Genomic DNA, 17,748 nt, shown 5'->3' with positions numbered 1-17,748 from the left:
ACTACGTTAGATAACTAGTTCTGCAGTGTTGGAATACAATGTTGTTCCAGCCTCACGCTAACTTCAGGTGTCGTGGGCAACGGTAAACCAATCAGAGAGTAGTATGTAGTTAGCTTACATCCACCGCTTATTGTAATAAATAATACATACTCCTTCAACAGAATATTACTGTACAAAGCGAAATTCAAACTCAAGTCATGCAGTAGATCATGAGAAGATAGCAGACGCAAAAGAATTTCAACATGAATGAATCAATGGTACAGAAGTTGAGGAAGCAGGCAGATGAACTGCGGCCAGTAAAGAAGACCAAACAGTTTCTGAGGGGACAAAGCAAGATGAATAAAGTTTGACTATGCTAACCATTTTGTTTTGCCTTATGTGCTGTATATTTTATCATGTGCCTTATAATGCAGAACGCTTCATGATCTGCTAAAATACAGTAAAGTGCAAAAAATCAGCAGTATAGAGAAGAATCCCTGCGATATAAAATGTGATAACTGATAAAAAAATCAGTGAAAAAAATGAACCTTCATTTCTATTCAAGTAGTGTAAGCCCCGCCCCTTTCCGCTCTGACAGCTAACCCAGACTCAAGCCCCGCCCCCTCCCTTTATGATTGACAGCTAACCCAGACTCAAGCCCCGCCCCTCCCTGTGATTGACAGCTAACCAAGACTCAAGCCCCACCTCCTCCCCCTGTGATTGACAGCTAACCTAGACTCAAGCCCCGCCCCCTCCCTCTGTGATTGACAGCTAACCAAGACTCAAGCCCCGCCCCTTCCCGCCATATGATTGACAGCTAGCCCACCTTACTTTGCAAAAACTGGCTCTTACATCGTCCCCATTCCACCCAAACTCTAGTTTTGCTTGTCGTCCCTCCGCTTGTGACCAAATGGCGGCCATATTGGATTTTCTCCCTGTTTTACACACCGCCGGGGAGTGTGTGTGTGTAACACTGACGCCATTTTCCTTTCCCCGCCGCCCCCTTCCCCTCCCTCGCCGGTGGTCTCGTCTCGCCATTCCTCATCCGCCTCTTCTTCCTCTTCACCCCCACCTCCCCGTCCTCTGCCGCCGCAGCCCCGAATAAACACCGTGAAACATCCCAGCAATGCGTTTACAACACTGGCTTCACCACTGCGTGACCCGCAGCCGCCGTGCCAAACACACACACACACACACACACACAAAGACACAGACACAGAAGAGTCTTTTTAAGAGGAATGTGGTGGGATGTTTGCTACGGGGTGTTTTGGAGATGCTCTGTAGGGCGACGTTGCCACGGGGACGGAGACAGCCTCCAAAAATTTTAATTTTTTTTTTCGGGCTCGCGGCCGCTTCCCTCCGTCTAACCCCCTTTCTTTCTGGCCCGTCCAGATCGAGGATGGCGGGAAGGCGGCGCAGTGCAAGAAGCTGAAGGTGGGCGACGAGCTCATCAACATCAACGGCTCCGCCCTCTACGGCAGCCGGCAGGAAGCCCTCATCCTTATCAAGGGCTCGTACCGGACACTGAAGCTCGCCGTCAGGAGGTAAAGCAATGCGAGGGGAGGGGAGGTGTGTGTGTGTGTGTGTGTATGTGTGTGTGTGTGTCCTCGCTGACACACACCGTTCACTTCAAAGTGCAGCGCTCCGTGAAAATAAATTACGTCATCTGAATCGTCGGGATGGGAAGGAAGCGCCTGCCTGAGGAATGTCGGGCAGGATGCCGACCTTTGACCCCGAGGTGTCAAAAGGGAAGCCGGTGGACGCGGTGTGAGCGAGCGTTTGAGGGTCCACGTGTTCAGAAGGTCCGGTTTCACGGAGGAGATGCTCCAAGTCCATGAGGGGCGAAGGAGTTACTACTGTAATATCTGGACTATTGAGCGCACCTGAATATAAGCCTCACTGGCTAAAAGTAAACAAATAAGTATGTGTGCATATACAAGCCGCTCTTGGCTATAAACTGCAGTTGTAGCATGAGATATTTACACAGAAACATTTTTTTAAAACTTTATTTATCGGTAACATCCACAAATACGCACTGGAAATCCTTTTTTCACACGGCTGATGAATTAATAACACAAGGAAAAAATGCGTCTTCTTTGATGTCGGAATTGAACGGCCTTGCGGTAATTTCATTGGTCTGACGTGACGAGGCTAAATGTTTTAGCGGCATGAAGGTGGTTAGCATGAAAAAAATCCATAAATAACCCGCATGGCTGTTTATACCGCAGTGTTCAAAGCGTGTTTAAAACGTAGCGTCTTATAATTTGGGAAATTACGGCAGCTGCCAGCCGGGTTTATTTTCCTGGATTCAGGATTAGCTTTCGCGCTAGCGGGTCAAATCAAGGTATTTTTTTTATTGACTAAAATGTGAGACGTGCTTCACGTCCAATAAATCACCACGGTGACCGCTCTCGGTCCATATTAAACACCCCCTTTTTAAATATGAAATAAAAGAAACGAATATTTACTCAGGATGGATGATGTTGGCAGAGACGGTTGCCCCCCAGTGGTTGCCGTGGGAACTGCAGGCAATTGTTTATGGTTTTTTTTTTGTTTTTTTTTTTGCAAGTGGCTTTTTTGAATCCCTTTTTCTATCCCTTTTGTCCTTGCTGACATTGATGCTTGCCACACCTCGCCATTTTGTGGTGTAGCGGCACTCGCTGGCTTTGGGACGGGCCGGCTGTCCAGCTGTCACACACACACACACACACACACACACACACGCACACAGTAGATTTGAGTGGGTGTGATGTTTTGAACAAGCGGCAATCAGACATCCGTCGCTCTCGTTGTCGCCGCACTTTAGTTGATCTGTGTGTGTGTGTGTGTGTGTGTGTGTTTGTGTGTGTGTGTGTGTGTGTGTGTGACAGCTGGACAGCCGGCCCGTCCCAAAGCCAGCACGCGCAAAGCATGCACGCGCAAACATGCTACATGTCGGCTGCAAAAGGGGTTTTCCCAGCGCGCTTGTGTGTGAACCTGCATGTGTGTGTGTGTGTGTCCCTGACAGCTGTTATATTTAGTATCATATAATCATAGAAATAGGATTGAAATATTACATGTGGTTTTCTTGAAATTCTCGCATGATCGACCCAAATATGCACTTTTTTATCTTGGCATTCGCATGCTTTCACTTTGGCGGGGTTAAATACAACTCACTTTGAGTGGCAGTAATCGGTGGCCTCTGCTGTGGCCCTTTGACACCGGCTGCGGGGCCACAAGTCCAGTTTTAGCTGTTCCAGACAGCGTGTGCGCACACACACACACACACACACACATGCTGATCGTACATGCACTCATGTCAAAAGCTACTAATCCTCACCTACTGCTGTGTTTGCGTGCATTCATTTCCTCGTCTTTCATACTAGGGCTAATGCTAAGCTAGCTGCACTTGCCAAAATAAAGTCCTGATTTCCGTCTGGATTTTAATTTGAAAGGGTTCACCTTAGTGATGTCACTTCCTGTTTTAGCGTGTCACTGATGTTTTCTGGTAAGGAAGTTTAGTCGATCATGATTATGAGGGCGTTAGCATGTAGCTTTAGCTTTTGTAGCTAGCAGGCTGGCCTCCATCCTCTGTCTGTGTGTGTGTGTGTGTGTGTGTGTGTGTGTGTGTGTGTGTGTGTGTGTGTGTGTGTGTGTGAGAGAGAGAGAGAGAGAGAAGGCCAAACAAATCGGGGGGGGGCACAATTATCCCAACAGGCTGAAATATCTTTTTTTTAGCATGTGCAAAAAAGTGAATTAGCTTATTTGAATGACAACAAAGGGCCCTGCTACGGCCCGGCGCTCTGTAATCAATCACCCAGTAATCTATCGATAATGCACAGACTTATTATGGTATGTGTCGATTATCGTCTTGCAAACGACGAGCCAAGCTGCAGGGCTGCTGCGGAAACAGTAGCTCTGCGGCACCTTGATCCCATTAGCCATGTTTTTGTAGTTACATTTGTGGGAGCCCTCCCTTTTTTTTTTGGGGGGGGGGGGGGGGGGTCTCTATCTTTTCCCCCCAATAAAAAAAAAAACATTTCCTCTATGTGCACGTGTGTGTGTGTGTGTGTGTGTGCGCGTGTGTGTGTGTGTGTGTGTGGGGGGGTCGAAGCCTCTGTTATTCCAAGCTCAATTAAGAGTCACTTAACCTGTGCAGAGCGGTTACATGGATTTCTTGTGGGGTCGTCATGGTAACAGGCACAGGGGGGGCTCCTGTGTGTGTGTGTGTGTTTGTGTGTGTGTGTTTGTGTGTTGGGGGGGTCATTTTTCCTGAAAAAACATGCTTTTAGCCGAGGTGGGCTGGGAAAAATGTACATAGTGGACTTGATATAGTGATGTGAGGGTTCAGGGAGGAAATGCGAGGAGGCGGGGCAACAATGGCGTTTTTTCGGCGTGTCTGCGTAAGCTCCGCCTCCAAATCCCGGTTTTGGCCGCCTTGGTTAAAGGCCCCGTGGAGGCGGCGGCGGCGGCCGAATCCAGAGCCCCACGGGCTAAATGCGGATCCCACAGGAATCCGTGGCGCTGCTCCGCGGTTCATCGGCGGGATCAGAACACGGCCTATTTTCGCTCTTTTTCAATCTTATTTCCGAGCCTGCGCTTTAAACGCCTCTCCGGCTTCTAAACGCCTCTCTGGCAACAAACCGGCATCAACTCCACCATTTTTGCCAGAAGTGGCGCCGACCTGCTCGGCCCAGGACCTCTCCTCCGTCACCTTAACGGCTTCACCTTCACATCATCGTCCCCTTCATCTTCATCGCCGTGCGTGACCCAACTCCCCCTACACACACACACACACACACACACACACTCCTGCACCCCCCCCCCCCAGTTGTTTACGGGGGATTTCCAGTGCATTTCTGTATTTGGAGGCTGTTTTGTCGCCTTGACCCGGAAATGTTTCTCCTATAGTACTTCCTGTTTTCACAGAGCTTTTGTTTGATTGCGGCCGAGCGTGTGTGTGTGTGTGTGTGTGTGTGTGTGTGTGTGTGTGTGCGTGTGTGTGTGTGTTCCCTGGTCCTCGCGGTGGGCGGCCACCCAACGAGGCTGAGGTGCATTCTTTGACTCGTGCGCAATTTCCTGCTCTTCCCATCCCAGCTTCCTGTCCGGCTTAATGTGTCGGCGTAAAGTTTTGCGTGAGCGTGTGTGTGTGTGTGTGTGTGTGTGTGTGTGTGTGTACACGCGCAGACACGGGAGAAGACCACTTTGAAGCGAACAAAGGTCAGCCAGTTTATTCGTGGATGGCGCAGGAAGCGGCTCTTGAGCTGCAGGTGTTGGTTAGCGTGCGCTGCCCTTTGACGGGAAACTCTGAGGTCAGGGGTCAAAGGTCAGAGGCCAGTTGAAGAAGTGGAAGATTACTGGAGGACCACTGCAAGGTGGCGTCCAAACTGCTTTTCATGAAGAAGATTCCAGGTTGGAGACCAGGGTCTTCTGGGTAGCTTCTCTCCATGTTCTCCTGCGTAGGTTCTCCAGGTTCCTCTGCCTGGGTTCTTCATGTTCTCCTCTCTGGGTTCCTTCCATGTTCTCCTCTCTGGGTTCTCACCCTTGTTCTCCTCCTGGGTTCCCCCCAGGCTCTCCAAGTTCTCTGTCAGCAGGTTCACTGAAGCCTCCTGACTTCGGTTGGTTCTGAATTCATCTCCATGTTCCTGGAGGCCTCGCCGGAGGAGGTTCTCTACCTTGAACTACCTGCAGCAGGTAGTTTGGTGTTTTTGGGTCGTACCATTCCTGCACGGCGGGGTTCAGACACCGGCTAACCGCCGGGATGAAGCTCTCTGAGGAAGGCTGTGCAGCGCCACCTTCTGGACCCCGTGGGAAGCGCAGACACTGAATTCGATTACAAAAAAAAAAAATAAGAATAAGAATAGGAACAACTTTATTTATCCCGAAGGAAATTGTTGTGCCAGATTTTCAAGTAAAACATAACAGTAATAAATAATAGTAGGAAATTGTATAAACAGTAAAAAAAAAAAAGGAGGGAGAATAAGAAATACAAATAAAACTAAAAAAGCGCAGTAGCATTCAGTGGGTTGAAGTATTTACAGTACTTGTAGTATTTTGTAGTAGTGCAGGAATGTGTGTTTTTACACACACACACACACACTGCCGTCGACCCCATGTTTCACAATACGAGTCCCACAACACTGTGATTTACCGACTTTCCCCGTGCACTTGAACGCAGCACCCAGCCGACCCGCTTCTGTCCGGGGTCGGCGCTCCTCCAGGGAGGAGGCGGAGCTTCACCTTTCCCGTCAGCAGTTCTGTCACCCGGAGTTGCACACACACACACGCACACACACACACATCCGTCTGATTGTTTGGAGTTCGACCGCAGCCAGATGGATGGGCTGAATGCACACACACACACACACACACACACACACACACACACACACACACACACACACACACACACACACACACACACACACACACACATTCCGTTGTTTAGATTTTTGGACCACAGGGTCCCAGGAGACCCTGGTCCTGCCGAGGTCTGCGGTGCCAAGAACCATGAAACACAATAGTCCGCCCCCCCCGTCGCTCCTCTTCCAGAACCAACAATAGGCATTCTCGGCATTCCTCAAGACCTCTTCCTCACACACACATACGCACGCAGACACACACACACACACACTCAGGCGTGTTTCAATCACTCCAGAAGCCTTCATATGTGGGAGACAACCCCCCCCTCGCCGCTGGCGTGACCTCCTGCGCCCTCCCCTCTCCTTGGCGTGACCTTAAAAAACGGTGGTCTGCGCCCCGAAAATGGGAAGATTCCTTCGGACTTCATTTTTGGATTTAAAATATTGAAAAAAAAAAAAAAAAAAAAAAAAAGAAAAGAAATGGTCGAGATGGACAGGGTGAAAAAAAAAAATCTTATGTCGATAATTGATTGGTTGTGACAGCTGTATAACAACAGAGAGCATCTTTGTCTGTCCGTGTGTGTGTGTGTGTGTGTGTGTGTGTGTGTGTGTGTGTGTGTGTGTGTGTGTGTGTGTGTGTGTCGTCTATGCGTGTGGTCCGTCTCCTCTTGCCTAAGGCTTTTATTAACAGGCTCATTAAACTGCGACTCGGTGATACATGACACTGGCATGACCCCAACACACACACACACACACACACACACACAAACTGGATGATGGAGACACATGTGTGGAAAAGCTGTTCCCGTGGAAGAAAAACCGCGGTGTGATGAGTGTGTGATTTGTGTGTTATACCCCCAGGAGCTCTCTGTCTCACACACACACACACACACACACACACACACACTGACAAAGCAAAATATTGAACTGTAACAGCATCGCAATGATATATTTGTTAATTTAGTGCACGGTGGTTGCCCTGCAGGGGGTGAACATCAAGAAAAGTATGCGAGGAATAGAAATGAAACATAATAGATCCAAACTTTGTGATTTCTGGCACCAAATATGATGATGGATATTTGATAATTGCACCATATTGTACACTTTGTTGAAAATAGCACAAAAAAAAGGACCTGAAAATATCCAAGAAGTTATTTAAAGAAACCCCCTGACCCCAGAGGAGACGTTTTCTCCAAATGTTCAAAATATACACTGAAAAAAAAAATCTAGTAGGTTGGAGCAGAGTTTTGGAGTTTTATTCTAAGGGGCCAAAGTGTAAAAAGTTGAAGAAGCCTCACTTTAATATTTATGATTTTATTAAGACAAAATTTAAATCAGAATGTTGGAAATATTTTAAAGGGTACCATAATTTCCAGACTATAAGCTGCTACTTTTTTCACGTTTTAAACACTGCGTCTTGAACGATGATGCAGCTAATTTATGGATTTGTATCATGACCAAAATGAAAATTGCGATTTAAATATTTAAATTTTTTGATATTTTATTTCAACTTTAAAATCATTAATGATACCAACATTATTTTCTATTTAATCATCCATACAAAACTAATCAAAAGAAAATTCAATATTAATTGAAACTACTTATTAAAATATTCAAAGAAAATAATTTGGTTTTTTGGATAAAAGAGCAGAAAGGGCAGAATGTGACCTGCGCGCTGTAAAATGCCCAGGTCTGAGCTAAGGTGTATATATATTAATATTATTATTATATTTTTATATTAATATCTATTATTATGATTGTATGTGTTATCATATTTTTATAATTTTATGTTTTTTTTTTATAATTATACATGTTTTTAAATATAATTTAATACAATATATTTTATGATGATTTAATAATAATAGTAATAATAAAGGATAACTAATAAAATTGTAATAATGATACAAAATATTCTAATTTTTCCTTATTAATCTTTTTCAACAGACGCTTTACAGGCACTGGTAGAAAAAAAAAATCCAGTACATATTTGTGGATACCGTTACGTATTTAGTTAAAAGTTCCCAAAAAAAAAAAAAAAAAAGTTTCTGTGTAACATCTGTCTGTAAATATATCATGTTACGACATGGACACCTGCAGCTTATAGGCAAGTGCAGCCTATTTATGTACACATATATTTATTTTGTTATTTTTTTATTTTGCTATTTTTGTTATTTTTTGTTATTTTAAATATAATATTTTTATATTTAGTTATTTTTGCGGCTTAAATTCAGGTGCGTTCAGTAGTCTGGAAATTAAATTCTCAGTCCTACATCCTGCAATATTGAATTCTGCAGCGAGCGTCGTGCACTTTGTTGACGGTCGTCCTCTGGATCTCACCTCCCCGACTCCCATCCTCTCCCCCCTCGGTGAGAAACTTGTTTTCTCCTGTTTTTAATAATCTGCCCCGACACTCATCTGAAGACCGATAACCGATGAAAGGGAAGAAGAAAAGAAGAAGACGTGCCTTTTTTATTTTTTATTTTTTGGCTGAGAGGGGGGGGGGGGTTCAGGGGTCAGGGGTCAGGGGTCAGCGTTGGAAAAAAAAACTATGTGTCACCCCGTGGCATCCAGGAAGAGATAAAGACACGCTCAACACACACACACACACATTGACACACACACACCTCAACCTTTTTAGTAGAAACACACGAAACCGGATCAGATTTTCCATCTAATCAGTGACAAGGTGGTGTGTATATGTTGGTGTATGTGTATGTGTGTGTGTGTGTGTGTGTGTGTGTGTGACGATCGGGACGGTTCTGCCGACCTTGGCCTCCCTTTCGCCCCTCATTGTCTTCCCCACGCCGACCCCTCCTCGCCGCCTGGGCCTCCCACCTTGCAACATCGACATCAAGAACATCTGGGAGATCAATGAAACCCCCCAAAAAAAGCGCCCGTCCCGGTCCGGTGGGGTTCGAGTCTGAATAAAAACAGGAAGAAATTTAGATTTCCTCATCCCTCTTTTCATTTTCACTTTTCCTTTCCCTTCGGCTCCAAAGCCCTGCGTCCGAGCAGAAATATGACCCGGCATAAATCGAATTAGCCGGTGGGACTCGGAGCAGCAACAACAACAACGCTCACAACAACAAGATCTGCCTGGATTTGTTGGAATGAGCGGCCCGCACACACACACACACACACACACACACACACACACACACACACACACACACACACACACACATCCTAAGGGGGATCTAATGGTAACAAACAGCACATTGTGCCTGCGAGGCTAAAGTGGACTTCACCCTTCCTGCTATCGTCCTCTGGTATGAGCCTTGTCTCACTGTACTGATTACCTGGTATGCAAAAGCCGTGTGTGTGTGTGTGTGTGTGTGTGTGTGTGTGTGTGTGTGTGTGTGTGTGTGTGTGTGTGTGTGTGTGTGTGTGTGTGTGTTTGTTCACACAGCACACACATGTCCACAAAGTGAAAATGTAGCTTTCAGAAATCCAGCGATGGAGGCAGACAAGCCTGATGTGATTGCATGGACACACACACACACACACACACACACACACACACAGACACACACACACACACAGTCCAGGAGACCCATAAAGCAAACAAATGGGTCCTGATTGCAGTCCGACACAAAGGATGGCGGTGATGGTGGTGGGATTGTTTAGGCTTTCTTCCATAGTTAACCCCTCACCCCTGTGCAGGAAGCTCAGGGAATGCAAGGAATCCACCGCTAAGCATGTGCATCATAAACACACACACACACACACACACACAGACGCGTTCGAGAAGTCCGCAGGAGACGCAGCCGTCCAGGAAATCCTTTGAAGCCTGAGGAGGAGGAGGAGGAGGGGTGATGCCTCCTTCACTCTGGTCTTGCTGCCACGGCAACCACTGGGATGTAGTGTGTGTGTGTGTGTGTGTGTGTGAAGGGGGGGGGTTAGCATCATGTGCAGATTCTATCGGCCGCTGCTAATGGAGGTCAAATGGCCCGCTCGGTTACAGCGCGTTCTTCTGGCCTCCTAACCCCGACCCTCCTCATAACGCCGCCGCCGTGGACTTTCAAAATAAAAGTCCAACTTCCTGCGACTCTCAACATGTCGCGAGTTCCTTCTCCGAAACAAAAGCCGTCGTTTCTATTTATTCCCATTTTCGGGGGTGTGTGTTACCCCCCAAAACCCCCTCCCATCCCGCCATTCTCCTCCTGTCACCACGTCTTCTCCTCCTCCGTCTCTGCTTTCTTTGCTCTTCCCATCTTTTCCACTCGCTCTGCAAACAGGCCGCGCTCGTTCTCACACACACACACACACACACACACACACACACACACACGCGAAGGAAGTACCTCTGCATTCCACCCCCCCTCCCCCCATCAAACAATAACACCGTGGAACTCTGGGTATTATTTTAGCAGCCGTCCATTGCTTTATCTGCCCTCTGCAATACTTCCTCTCTCACTGACTCACACATCCTGGAGAGAGAGAGAGAGAGAGAGAGAGAGAGAGAGAGAGAGATGGAGGTGTGGAGGGAGGGAGGGAGGGAGGGAGGGAGGGAGGGAGGGAAGGAGGGAGGGAGGGAGGGAGGGGTGGTCGTGGGAGAAATGCACAGCGGCAGTAGGGAGAGAGAGGAAAAAAAAAAAAAAAGTCATGTTTTGTCTTCCAGTGAGAGGAGCGAAGGCAGGAGGAGGAGGAGGAGGAGAGGAAAAGGAGGGAAGAGGAATCTCTCTCTCTCTCTCTCTTTCTGCCCCCCCTCCTCCTCCCGTGGGGGGGCAGAAAGCGACCGCCTCCTCCTCCTCCTCAGACGGCCGTCGGACCCCGGACCGGGATCGGCCCCTCCGCGGAGCCCTCGCGCCTCCGAAGGTCCGAGATCAGGCAGGAGAACGCAGGCGACGCCGGGGGAGAGGGTGTGAGTGGAGCGCGCACGTCTGTGTGTGTGTGTGTGTGTGTGTGTGTGTGCGGAGCCCTGATTTGAACTTGACCTGCGACTGTCCTGCTTGAACCGCGGCTACTTCCTGCTCCCGCTGGGTTTCCCCCTCACCTTCACGCTCCACCTGGACCTCCTCCTCCTCTTCACCCCTCCTCGTCCTTGCCTGCTGATCTGTGTGTCCCGCTGCCAGTCGGACTCCGCTCAGTGTGTGTGTGTGTGTGTGTGTGTGTGTGAGACTCGGATTATCTGCGTCGCGTCTCGGTGTAGGTCAGCTGCCCCCCCCACCTCTCGTCCCCTCTGTCAGCTGCAGCTCCATCACCGGCGTACGGTTATAAATAGCAGGTCCGTGTGTGTGTGTGTGTGTGTGTGTTTTGGTGTCGAACCTGACGGATTGCTCCCTCCCTGAGCGGCGGACGCCAATTTCCACTCCAAGGAGCTTTGTGGGGTTTCCCTGTGAACGGACAGGCCGTTGACTTTATGGGTGCTTCCATGGATGCCGTTTGAATGCGGTGCTTTTTTTAACAGCGGGGGGGCAGGTGGGGTGGGGTGGGGGGTGGGGGGGGCAAAGGGGTCGCGTCTTTCTTCCACCGCCCCGAAAAACGCCGGCCCGTTGCTGGGAAATGTGTTTAACACGGGCCGGGGGCGTCACACGCACCGCTCTGGAACAGTGGACGAGCTAACGGGCTAACGGGCTAATAAGGTGCTCCGCTTTGAGAGTGCTAGCCGCTATCAACCGGCGCTAGCTACGCTTCCGATCTCGATCGCTTTCCCGCGCGAAATAGCAAAACCCAGCTATTTAAGCCACCGGGCTAATTTAGCCTCCGAGCCAATTTAGCCGCCGGCCTGCGCGAGCTAAAGTAGGAGGAGAAATGAAATGGGGGGGGGTTGGGATTCTTCCCACACTTATTTATACACCCGAACGCAACGTAAACTTTCTCAGGAGATAATTTAAGGACGTCGTCAATGGAGTCGAACAATCGGCTGGACGCGAGCGAGAGAACGGAAGCCGGGACGTTTACTTTGGACGCCGTTCTCCCGCCCCGGCGTTATCATAAACAATAATACTTTCCCTGAAAAACGCTGCTGCTGGAAAGCAGAGATCGAGAAGTCTGTGTGTGTGTGTGTGGGTGTGTGTGTGTGGGGGCAACTTCTTCCATGGCTGAAGCATCCGAGAACCTTCTCGCCCCAGAAGAAGACGTTGTTTTCACACCTCCACCTCTCTCTCCCCGCAGGCGCAGCGTTCCCCTCATCCGACCTCACTCCTGGCACCTGGCGAAGTTTTCGGAGCTGCCCCTGCCCCCCCCTCCGCCGCCGCCGTCCCCCCCGCCGCCCCCGTCCGACTCCCCACCTCTCCCCCCGCCTCCGCCGCCGCCACTTCCGCCTGCCATGCAGCTCCACCCCGGCTCCTACACACTACCCTGGCACGCCGCGGACCACAGGTGAGACGCTAAGCTAAGCTAAGCTAGCATCAATCGGTGCTTTTTTTTTTTTTTTTTTTTTTTTTTTTTGTGTGTGTGTTTTTTTTTTTGAACCTTTGACCGCTGTCGATGTGAAAATTCACGGGAATTTCCGTATCCTTTCGGTTTCCATCGTGACAGTGAAATACTTCTGCAAAGAACGCACACAGCCTACGGAAATGACTTCCTTTTTTTTTTTTTTTTTTTTTTTTTTTGAGTTTTGTTAATTTTTCGTTTTCCCTTTTGTTTGAATCCAAAATGTGTGTTCGTGTGTGTGTGTGTGTGTGGGTGAGGTGGAGCTCGATGGACGTCACACCTTTTTTTTCGGGTTTGTGAGTCATTTTGGCCGGCGGCTAGACGTCACCGCCGCGGCCCAACAATCGTCAGGAAGTGGATGACATCACCGCTTCCGAGCGCCCGGCGCCGCCCGCGCAGGAAGCTCATTGGTCTATTTTGACTTTTCAAACACTCCTAGCCCGTCAGCGAGCCGGTAAACATCAGGGGGTCAAAGGTCGAGGGACCCTCTGGGGAAGCGACGTTGCTACTGCCGGGCCGCGCTAAGATAACGCCATTTGGCGGCTATCTCAGCGCTTATATTTGGATCGTGAGCTCAGAAATCGGGTGAGGGGGCGGGGCGGCGTGACTCAGGAGCCAATAAAATAGCGGCGATGTCTTTGTTTGGCGGCGGACGCCGGACAACAGCGTTCCCTCCTCGATGGAGGTCGCTGATAAACTGCTATTAGATTTAATAGTCCCATGTGGTTGTTTCGCGTGTTTGTATGTATGTGTGTGTGTGTGTGTGTGTGTATGTGTGTGCGCGGCGCCGTATTCCCACAGTTTCCTCTGCGGCATGTGACTCCCAGAACATGCGGACAAAGAGAGGAAGACGACGGGGGGTGTTTGCGCGAGGAAGAGGGACAGTTTGTGCGACCGATGTCGAGGGGGCGCCGCCCTCCACCCTGTGTGTGTGTGTGTGTGTGTGTGTGTGTGTGTGTGTGTTTGCCGGCGTGACTGTGTCAACTCGTCGGCTCACATGTTCCACATTGCCGTCTCATTGGGCAGGAGTGACTGTCATTTCCTGTCTGGCTCCCGTCTCCTTCCTCCTCCTCCTCCCCGTCATCCAGGTCAGATCCATCCAGCAGCCTCTGCTCTCTCCTTCATCGCTCACTTCGCTCTCTCACGGTTGTCTCATGCAGATAAAAACACTTCCTGTATGAGTCCCCGTCCCCCCAAAAGAACTACAAGTCCCATCTTCCCCCTCCAGACCACTCACACATGCTAACTCGTGGAATGCTAACCGCTAAGCTGACCTCTGACCTTGCTGCGTGTGTCGCCCTGCAGTGACCTGTCGGTGCAGTGGGGTCTGTCCAGGCCGTACTCCTCCACCGACCGCAGCAGCTCGCTGGGCTCCATGGAGAGCCTGGACACGCCCACCGCCGCCGCCGCCGCCGCCGCGTTCTCCGACGCCCACAACTCTCCCCTGGATCCAGCGCTTTTCAACAACAAGAGAGACTCCGCCTACAGCTCCTTCTCCGCCAGCTCCAACACGTCCGACTACGCCGCCGTGTTGCTGCGACCCGGCGAGTCCGGCTCCATGGACGGCTTCCTGCAGAGCCTGGCGTGCCGCGGCTTCCCCGCCGGCGACGCCGCCGCCGCCGCCCGAGCTTCGACCGCCGCGACCCGAAACGACCAGCCGCCGCCGCCGCCTGAGATCAAGTCCCTGTCCCTGACCAGACCCCGGCCTCGGCCCGTCAGGGTGAAGGAGCGTCCGGCCTCCTGCTGCTACGATGAGGACAGACGGGGCGCCGAGTTTGACGTCATCGGGAACGGCGAGGACAGGAAGCCGCAGCCGCCGCAGCCCCCGGCCAGGAGGGAAAGCTTCAGGGCCACCCAGAGCCGGCCCGCCGCCGGCCGCCGCTGCGCTTCGGCCCCGATCGAGATCCCGAGCGATCCGCGTTGCTACGCCGACCCGTCACCCAATGAGGCGCCGGGGATCCCCAACGGCTTCGCGGCGCCGGCGGAAAGCGGCGATCCGGAAGGCTTCTACCCCCCGCCGCCCCGTGCCGACGCGGACCACGGCTCGGATCAAGAACCGGCCCCCGGCCGCTCCTCGCACCGGGACAGCGCCCCCGAGAAGCTCCCGGCGCCGCAGCTCCAGCTGCTGCAGCTCGACGGGGACGGCGAGCCTCGCGCCGGCCGGCGGCCCCGTCAGGAGGACGACCCAGACCCGGCCCGTGTCCCGCGGGGAGGCAGCCGCTGCTCCACCCCGGGGTCACTGTTCGACAACGGCGGACCGGAAAGCATCGACGGCGAGTCCGTGTCCCCGATCCAGCACCTGCACCCCTGGGGTCGCTCCGTGAGCGTGCCCGGGGACCCGGAGGCGCCCGCCGCGGGAAGCTGGGCCGCCGAAACGGACTTCCGGCCACTCGGCGCCGCCGCCAGCGTGGACACGCTGCTGGGGGAGGCGGGCGTCGGCTCGACGGGCGCCGACGGGGAGGCGTCGAGGAGGAGGTCGGCCTCCTCCAGGAACCAGAGGCGCAACCGGCGGCGCAGCGAACGCTTCGCCACCAACCTCCGCAACGAGATCCAGAGGAAGAAGGCGCAGCTGCAGCGGAGCCGCGGGCCGGGGGGGCTGCTCTGCAGCGGGGAGACCGTCCAGGAGGAGGAGGGGCTCGACCCCCAGGACCAGGAAGATGGTAGAAATGAGGAAAGCGGCTCCGAGGTCGCCTCGCCGCCGCCCGCCTGCGACCACGACGACCGACCCGCCGTGTCGCAGGACGACCCCTCGGGCTCCCGGAGCCCCGCCCCCGCCGGGACGGCGCCGCTCCCGCGCTCGCTCCCGGACGTCCCCACCTTCACCCTCGGCATCAGGGTGGTGGAGGAGCCGGCGCCGGCGGGCAAAGCTCGCCGTTGGCGCTGGACCCCCGAGCACAAACTCCAGCCGGAGCCCGACCCCCAGCGGCGCCGCGGTGTCGTCAGCGAAGGCGTGATCGGCGTCACCGAGTCTCGCCACGGGGTTTGCACCTTCACTACCGCCGCCGCCGCCGCCGCCTACGGACGCTCCCCCTCCTGCTCCCGCGCAGAGGACTCCGACATCCTCCCCTTCGCAGACAGGATGAAGTTCTTCGAGGAGACCAGCAAGGGCGGGGCGGGCGCCGCCGTGACGGCTCGCCGCCACAGGAGGCCCCAGCATCACGTCGAACCGCCGCCGGAGCTCTACCAGCACGCCGCCCAGAGGAGGTTCTCCTACCAGGGGGGGCTTCAGCTTCAGGAGAACCAAAGCGAGGCCAGGAAACAATCGCCGTCTGACAACAGGGAGGAACGGAGGGAGCAGGAGGAAAACCAAGATCTCCACCTCCAGCTCGTGGTCGTCCCCGCCGGCCGAGCTCCCAGCCGGGCGCCGCGATCCGCTTTCCGCCAGGTGGCGCCGCCCCCGCCGGAGGAGGAGCGGCGGCCCGTCCAGCAGGGATACGCCGCCAGGAGCTGCATCCCCAGCGAGGTGAGGTATCACTCTCTCACCCTCTCGGGTACCGGGGACATTGGAAACACCGGTCGGCTTCTTTTGCGTTAGCAGGCCGCTGCGCCAAATGCTCAAAAGTGTGTTTTTGCTCCGGGAAAAACGTGCACGCCGGAATCCACGAAACATGGCGTCCGGACCGTTTACACGTCTGACGGAGGTCGTGAGATCGGGCGCGTTATGACACGAGACCCTGCGGACAGCAAGTGATGTCTTGATATGTCAGTGTGTGTGTGTGTGTGTGTTTGCACTGGCTTATCTGACTGTGGTTAGGTGTGTGTATGTGTGTGTGTGTGTGTGTGTGTGCTGTAGCTCCCAATGAGTGCAATGAGTTCACCCGGCATTCCTCTGCCGGTGGCCACAGCTCAGGCCTGAATTTATGGCGCAGACACATCCCATAATATAGCCATAATAAACACAGCCCCTGCGTCGGCTACACAAACAGGGGGTTCCTGGAGGGGCGGCTCCTCGAACCAGACGCCGAGATCGTCCGGTTGAAGTGTGTGCGCCCCGTTAGCTCCACCGCCGTTCCCGGGGCGTCACTGAGCAGTTTCTAAAATGTCTTCGGCAGACGCGGCGGCAGGAAGTGACCAGGCTGAGCAGGAACTACAGCCTGACCGAGAGGTGAGACACTTTTTGTGTGTGTGTGTGTGTGTGTGTGTGTGTGTGTGTGTGTATGCTAAGCATCTCCATCCTGCGTCCCACACCCTTCAGAGATTACTCCAGCTGGAGACGTGAAGCCCGGCCTCCGGAGAGCCTCCGCCAGCATCAACCTCCGCCCCATCATGGTGGTTGGCGTCGGAGGGAGGCGGATGGCGAGGACTGCAACGGCCACGCGTTCGCCCCGCCGCCGCCGGCGCCGGCTCCTCTCTCGCTCCGGGGTCGAGCCATGTCCGAAAACGACCTCCGCTTCGACGCCAGCCAGCGCTGGTCGCCGGCCATTTCCACGGCCACCAGCCAGATTCTGAGCGAGGCGGAGGAGCGAGGAGAGGCGGCCAACGGCGGGAGGTTAACCAGGAAGAAGATGCCGCCTCCCCCGCGGCCGCCGCCACCGAAGTGGGAGCAGTTCCACCGCCGCCGTGCGTCCTCGCACAGCTTCTTCTCCTCCTCCGCCTCCTCCCCGCCCGTCGCTCCGTCACTCCGTCCCCTCGCCGCTCCCCCGTTCGTGGCGTCCGATCCGACCTCGCTCTATCCCGCGTCGGAGACGTCCCGCCAGAGGTCCTACAGCCTCCCGCCGCAGAGACAGGAAGTGGCGGAGGGCTGCCCGCACTGCACCTGCAGCCAAGCGCCCACCCAGGAACCGGCGTTCCCCCGACCCTCGTCCAATCAGAATCCGCCGGAGCAGCCCCACTTCCAAGAGCCGCTGTTCTCCATCGCGCCGCCCAGTCCCATGTTCTCCAGGCGGAGCTTTAGGCCGGTGGCGCCGCCCCAGAGGGAGGTGGCGTACCCCGAGCTGCAGGACAGGGTGGAGGTTTTACCGCCGCCGCCAGCAGGAAGCAGGTGAGATGAGCTGTCAACCGGAATCTGGGAGTTGTAGTTTTTTCTAATCGTGCTAGCATTGATGCTATT

General features: G+C 53.1%; 1 protein-coding gene across 2 annotated transcripts in view; it reads left to right on the top strand.

Annotated features, from left to right (window-relative positions):
• shroom4 (shroom family member 4) overlaps nucleotides 1-17,748 on the top strand; it is a 34,277-nt gene that overhangs the window by 13,204 nt on the left and 3,325 nt on the right. For both annotated transcript variants that reach the window (XM_086165730.1, XM_086165729.1), the window contains exons 2-6: nucleotides 1,372-1,523; nucleotides 12,438-12,644; nucleotides 14,004-16,161; nucleotides 16,751-16,803; nucleotides 16,894-17,679. In XM_086165730.1, the coding sequence (XP_086021856.1) occupies nucleotides 1,372-1,523; nucleotides 12,438-12,644; nucleotides 14,004-16,161; nucleotides 16,751-16,803; nucleotides 16,894-17,679 (3,356 nt within the window). The remainder of the gene's footprint in view (nucleotides 1-1,371; nucleotides 1,524-12,437; nucleotides 12,645-14,003; nucleotides 16,162-16,750; nucleotides 16,804-16,893; nucleotides 17,680-17,748) is intronic.

Source organism: Fistularia commersonii, chromosome 19 (genome assembly GCF_037954325.1).
Source record: "Fistularia commersonii isolate RoL2024-O1a breed Wild chromosome 19, RoL_Fcom_v1.0, whole genome shotgun sequence".
NCBI classification, from domain to species: Eukaryota; Metazoa; Chordata; class Actinopteri; order Syngnathiformes; family Fistulariidae; genus Fistularia; species Fistularia commersonii.
This window is presented reverse-complemented; position numbering and strand designations above follow the sequence as displayed.